The sequence below is a fragment of the Pan troglodytes genome, chromosome 12, assembly GCF_028858775.2.
Source record: "Pan troglodytes isolate AG18354 chromosome 12, NHGRI_mPanTro3-v2.0_pri, whole genome shotgun sequence".
In the NCBI taxonomy this organism is placed as follows: domain Eukaryota; kingdom Metazoa; phylum Chordata; class Mammalia; order Primates; family Hominidae; genus Pan; species Pan troglodytes.
Genome location: NC_072410.2, coordinates 48,765,379 through 48,771,555, shown reverse-complemented (window position 1 = coordinate 48,771,555; position 6,177 = coordinate 48,765,379). Strand labels below are relative to the sequence as shown.

General features: G+C 59.5%; 1 protein-coding gene across 2 annotated transcripts in view; it reads left to right on the top strand.

The window, feature by feature from the left end:
* Nucleotides 1-3,288: 3,288 nt before the first annotated feature.
* The window catches only part of TET3 (tet methylcytosine dioxygenase 3), a 120,995-nt gene continuing 118,106 nt past the window's right edge, over nt 3,289-6,177 (top strand). Inside the window, exons 1-2 of one of the 2 annotated variants that reach the window (XM_016948809.4) lie at nt 3,289-3,425; nt 4,249-4,975. In XM_016948809.4, the coding sequence (XP_016804298.3) occupies nt 4,673-4,975 (303 nt within the window). In that variant the 5' untranslated portion in view covers nt 3,289-3,425; nt 4,249-4,672. Of the gene's footprint in view, nt 3,426-4,248; nt 4,976-6,177 lie in introns of those variants that run through there. The other variant, XM_063789711.1, reaches the window with a different exon arrangement.

Below are 6,177 nucleotides of genomic sequence, written 5' to 3'. Positions count from 1 at the left end.
TGCTGGTGCCGGGGCTCTCTTGGCGGAACCACTGCGTCTAGGCTAATGCAGCCCCAGGAAGGGCTCGCCCTATCCCTACGCCCACCCCCGCTGCTCTCCTGCCCTGAGCGCAATGTGAATGGGAATAGCCGCAGCAGCCCAGGAGGCTGGAGAACCAGAAGGCAGGACCTGAGGAGTTTAGGCTGTTTTATCTTGGGCGCCCCTGACCACTTTGTGCAAGTCGTAAAGAAAGCAGGAAAGAAGCCTACGGGTCTTCAGTGTTACTGGGGTCTGTCATTCATTAGGGTCTACTCACCTCGTCTCTTCATTCAACACAGTGGTTGGTTGCTAGGTCTAGGGTTATGAGGTGAAAGACAGCGTGCTACCCTTCCAGGAGTTTGTAGTAACTGGGAAAGAAACATGCAAACCATTCCAGTGCCCAGCGCCGATGAGATAACTGTTCCTAGGCAGGGAGAGTCAAACTTCTGTGGAGGGAGAGTGGGTGGGGCTCTGGAATCATCTGAGCAGCTGGAGAAGGTTTCATGGAACTGGCACTTATGACTTGCAGGATGAGTGGGAATTTGGCAGGTACAAGGGGTAGCTGAGAAGGGGTGGGGTGGGAAGGGTTTTTCCCCAGGCAGAAGGAATGAGCAACAGGACTGCCGAAGTGTAAGGTTCCAGAGGCTGGGAAGATATGACAGGCAGCTCTCTAGCCTGGCTGGGTTCCCTCCAACCTCTCTGGCGGCACCTTCTCAGCTCCTGTCCCTCATGGGCTGGTATTCCCTGGGGCTCTGTCCTGGCAGCCTTTCCCTCTCACTCTCCATATCCACCCCGGATGAGCTCCTCCACACCTGAGGCCTCGCTGTCTGCTCACTGATGGGGCCCAAATCTCAAACCCAGGCCTCACCCCCTCAGTTGCACACTCACTTTCACACGAATGTCTCCATCCCCAGGCATCCTTCCTTCTGCATTTTGTCACAGTGAATGGCACCAGCATTCACCCAGTTACCTAAACGAGAGGGCTTTATGAAATGACCCTCTCATAGATTGCTGGTGAAGAGTAAATGACACAGTAACTTGCTGGTGCCATTTACCCAGACAGAATACAAGAGGATGGCTGCTGGGCTCCTCTGAAAGTCCACAACTTACTAGCTGAGTGATCCTGGGCAAGTTATTTAATCTGTTTTCTTATCCATAGAATGGGTTTGATGATAGTACCTACCTCACAAGGTTGTCATATGGATTAAACAATATTAGTTGTTGTCATTCATTGAGCCCTATATTAAGTCTTTTACTTGGATTCCCTTGAAGATGGAGTACCTAGTCCAAGGTCACACTGTTACCAAGTGGCAGATTCAGGTTTGGAAGCCAGAGTTCTCTGGCTCCTGAGCCATCTTCTTCACCTCACTGTCACACTTTCTGAAAACTGTATACCAAACAGGGAAATGCCTATGGTACAATGTTAAGTTAAAAGAGGATGGCAAATTGTATAATCAGTGTGAGTAAATCCACAAATAGGAAAGGCTACAAGGAAATATAGCAAATGGTTAAATATGGTTGTAATTTGGTGATTTTTCCCCTCTAGTAATCTGTAGTCTCCACGTTTTCTTTATACACATTTTTTATTAATAAAGTTGCTTATTAAAAATATATTACATTAAAAACAATTACGAGTCTGCAACCTGTTACCCTGTTTGAAAATTACACTCTCTTGGTTTTTCGTCTCGGTTCTAGTCTTACTACCCTGAACAGAAACTCTTCAGTCCTCCCAAAGGCCATGGTAGGAAGTGGATATTGCAGCCATGTTCACCCCCACCCACTCCCTCGCTGACAACCTGGACCCTGGAGCAGGCTGTCAAAATCAGAGGGAAGTTCCAGATAGAACCTGGGCTGCTTTACCGCCTAGGGCTTTCTGGACAGCGCTACTTCAGATCAGTTACTTTTTTTTCTTTCTTTCTAAATAGCCGGCCGAATGCTCTTTTTCCAGTTCTGGCTGAGCTGTTAGCTGCAGCCGGGCGGCGACGCCTGCCAGGTACCTGGCTCCGTGAGCACCGCCCAAACTGGTCAGGCCAGTCCGTCCTGTGGCTGTTTCTGCCAGGACTCGCCCGAGTGTGTGTGTGCGCGTGTATGTCAGAGACCCACCCTGCTCCCCTGCAACCGAGGTAGGTGGAAGGCAGTTGCAGGCACCAGCCTGGCAGTCAGGCCAGATGGGTGGGGCTGAATTAATCTAACCTGGAATTTCAACTTGGCCTGCACAACAGGTGAGGGAAAAAAGCAGCAGAGAGAACGGGCAGTTTGGCAATTTGGAAATATTCCTGAGCCCTGCCCCTTACCCCCTGCCTGGAACGTAGCCCAGGGTGACTCTTCAAAGTGTCTGCGCCGGGTTTTAGGGCTTAGTCGCCCCACGGCCCCCTCGAGGCTGTCCGAGGCCCTCCTGAACGCTGTCCTCCTCAGTTACCCTCCGCGACGCGCCCGTTCCCCCTCCTCTGGGAGGCAGGGCGGGGGTATCGGATTAGTCTTTGTTTTCGACGCGAAAGAGCCGAGCGCGGCGCGGGGGAGGCTGGTGATGGCAGGGCCGTGGGGTCCACCTGGACAGGGCATTCGGTCGTGACCCCTGCGAGGGTGCCCTTAGCCTCTGCCCCCGAGCAACCCCTTCTTGCCGGCCAGGCTGACTCGGTACGCAAACGCGCGATGTCCCCCATTGTCCTGCCTCGGAATGAGCCAGCGGCAGCTGGGACAGGGGGGTCAGTCGGGCCCGGCGCTCAGGCCTCCCGGGGGCGCCGGGGCCGTCCCGGACCGATCTGGCCCGCAGGGAGTGGCAGGAAGTGGGGACACCGAGCGAGGCTCGGCCGAGGGCCTAGGCTGGAAGGTCCGCGTGCCCCACCCCGCCTCGCCGGCCCCGGCTGCAGCCCCGCCGGAGGGCGAGGGTGGCCAGCCCGAAGGGGGCGGCCGCCTCCCGGGAGGGCCGACCGCGTGGGTGGGAGCCACTGCAGGTGCAGAGAAGCGGCGGCCGGGCCGGAGCCTGCCCCAAGCCGCTCGCAGGCCGCCCACCCGACCCCTCCCCTCCGCGGGAACCACCCCCTCTCGCCCGGCCCGGGGCCCGGCCGGGCCGGCGGGGCTCGGCGGGGCCGCACGTGTGCGCCCTCCCGGGCGGGGGAGTCCCCGGGCGAGCACGTGCCGCGGTGCGCGGGGGGCGGGGAGTCCCGCGGACGCCTTCATTGCTGCTGCTGCTGCCGCCGCGGCCGCCGCTGCCTCTTCCTTCCTCCTGCGCCGTCCCCTCCTCGGCCCGGGCGGGGGGCTCCGCGCGCCGAGCTCGGTCGGGCCGGGCGCTCCGGGAGGCGGGCGCCCCAGGCGGCGGCGGCGGCGGCCGCGACGGTGGTGGCGGCGGCGGCGCGGGCCGGGAAACTTTGCCCCTTTGTGCGCTCCGCCCCGGAGGCGGCGGGCAGGTCGGTGCAGTCGGTGCCTTTCCGGCTCCGGAGTGGGGGAGGGGCGGCGGGAGGCGCGGGGGGCCCGGCCCGGGGGAGGGGGAGGGGACGGCCCGGATCCGGCGGGGGGCCGCTCCTCCGGTGCGGGGGGCCGGACTGGGGTGCTGCGGGGCGCTGTGCGGCTGAGCCGGGCGGGGGTGGCGGGGCGGGGGCGGGGGCTGCGAAGCCGCCGGAGCGGAGTGGCGGAGGCCCCAGAACAAAGGAGCCCGAGCGGCGGCGCGCGCGCGGCCCGGCCCGCGGCTCGAGCGCGCCCCCCTCCCCGCGCCCCTCGGCGGCGCGGGCCGCCCTCCCCAGTCGGGCTGGCGGGCTGCGCTCCGGCGGCGGGCGCGGCGGGCGCGGGCTGCCCCGGGCGCGCCCCCACCTCCAGGCCGCTTCCGTGCCGGGGGCGCCGGGGCAGTCCCGCCGAGCGAGGCTCTCAGCAAACTTTATTTTGAAAGCTCAGCTCCCTGAGGGAGGGCCCGGCGGCCTCCAGCCAGGGCGTGTGGGGGAATTTTGGTGAAACTCTCACCAGCCCGTGGGGGTGGGGAAGAGGGCAACTTTCTTAGAAATCTCACCTTGATCACCCCCTTGAATCCAGGGCCCCCAGCAGCCCTCAGGCCCGAGGCCGCCTCCCTCAGACAGGGAGCGGGTGCTGGGTGCGTCCTGCCTGAGGTTCTGGGCAGGACCTCATTTGAGCAAGCCCCATCTCTTCCCCCATTTTCTCTTCCCAGAAACAGGAAGAAGTGACACGTGAAAGTTGTCCCTGAGCCCCGAGTGATGCGCTTCCCCTTTCTGTCTTTTTCAGGCAGCACTGCCTTCTCCAGCGTCCAGACCCTGGAGGAAAAATACCAGGAGAAACTGCTCACTCAGCTCTGCCCCCACCACACCCCTACCTGCTCAACTCATGCCTGGGTCCAGGGTGGGTGAGGGTGAAGAACCCACCGGGCCAAGATGATCCCTTTTCTGAGGGCTGCTGCTGGTGTCCTCCCCCAGATCCTGGGCCCCAGCAGGTGGGAGAGTGGCCCCCTACGGAGTCCGATCAGACTGCTGCAGAGGAGGTGAAGAGGGGTTGAGAAGAGGCATCCATCCACGAGACTGAAGCCACTTGCCTTCACCCTTGTAGACTCTTGACTGTTCTAGGCGAGAAGGACCTGTTGGTGGCCTTTGGAGGTGGCAGGAAACGACTGTGGTTCTGCCCCAGCACCTATGCCCCCACCTCTGGCAGCATCATGAGCCAGTTTCACGTGCCCCTGGCCGTCCAGCCGGACCTGCCAGGCCTTTATGACTTCCCTCAGGGCCAGGTGATGGTAGGGGGCTTCCCGGGGTCTGGGCTCTCCATGGCTAGGAGTGAGTCCCAACTCCGAGGGGGTGGAGATGGTCGAAAGAAACGGAAACGGTGTGGTACTTGTGAGCCCTGCCGGCGGCTGGAAAACTGTGGCGCTTGCACTAGCTGTACCAACCGCCGCACGCACCAGATCTGCAAACTGCGAAAATGTGAGGTGCTGAAGAAAAAAGTAGGGCTTCTCAAGGAGGTAAGCCGGCCCTTGCTGGGCTACCCTGTTCCTTCCTCGAGGGCACGGTGATCACGGGGGTCTTGTTCAAGCAAGGCTCGTCCAGTTGAGTCCATTCTCTCATTTCTGATCCTCTTGGTCCAACTTTAAGTAGGAGTGTAACTGACATGTTTGGACTCCTTTGCAGGGCTGACAATTTGTATGAGAGTAACTGGGTAGAAGGGGGATCTGAGCTAGCACCCTCATCTCTGATGTTTGCATTTGATGCGGAACTGTGATGTCTACCTTTACCTCTAGAAGTTTCTTGTCCTGCTGCTTGAAGCCTCAGATGTTGTATTTCAAGCTCATGCTAATGCTTGGATGACTTGGGCAGTGAGGGTGTAAGATAAGGGATGGAGGCTGATGGATTTGGAGACAAAGGTTTGGATTGACGGGGTGGTTTTATGATGCCCTGATGGAGTGGGATGTTTCTTTCATCGTTTTTCTCAGATGGCCAGAGAGCCAGTTGAAACTGTTTGGGAATCTAGTGACGAACTGATGTTTTGGGTTCCCCTATCTTAGTTCTTCTTGCGGTCAAAAACTTTATTTCTGTGTTCTCGGGACCTGGCACAATTCCTTGGCAGGTAGTAGGCACTCAGATACTAATTGCATGAATGGATGACATGCTTTTGAGACACTGTCAACCCCAGGGAGGTGTACTCCCTTTATTTCGGGTAGTAGGGTGGAGGAGGGAAGGAGATTTGGGGTGAGAGCAGGCAGGGTGGGAAGGAATGGGAGAGACCATGACCTTGCATTGGCCGTCTTTCCCTCCCATTATAGTGGCGGACTGCCGGCTTGAGGTTGGTGACAGCCGCGACAGCAGAGAGTTGGCAGAAGTAGGGCTGAGCGAAGTTGAGCAGCTTAGGAGGAGCGGTGTAGCCGCTGAGGTCGCTCCAGGCAGTAGAACTGGCGCTGGACAGAGACGGAGGCCTGCGCTGTCTTCGAGCTCCCCCTGGCTCTGCCATTCATTTGTCCAAGGGCCCAGACAACTCGGGCCCCCTCTCTGGGCCTGTCTTTTCCTTGGGGGAAGTGGAAGAGTTGTACTTGATGGCTTTCAAAGCCTCTTCCAGCTGGGCTGGGAGCTGCTTGCTTCTGAGGACTCGGGTCCCTGTGGCTGGCGTTGGGCTGGCAGCCTGTGCTCTGGGTTTCCCTGACCGCTGAGTGCAGAGCCTCACAGCGAGCTG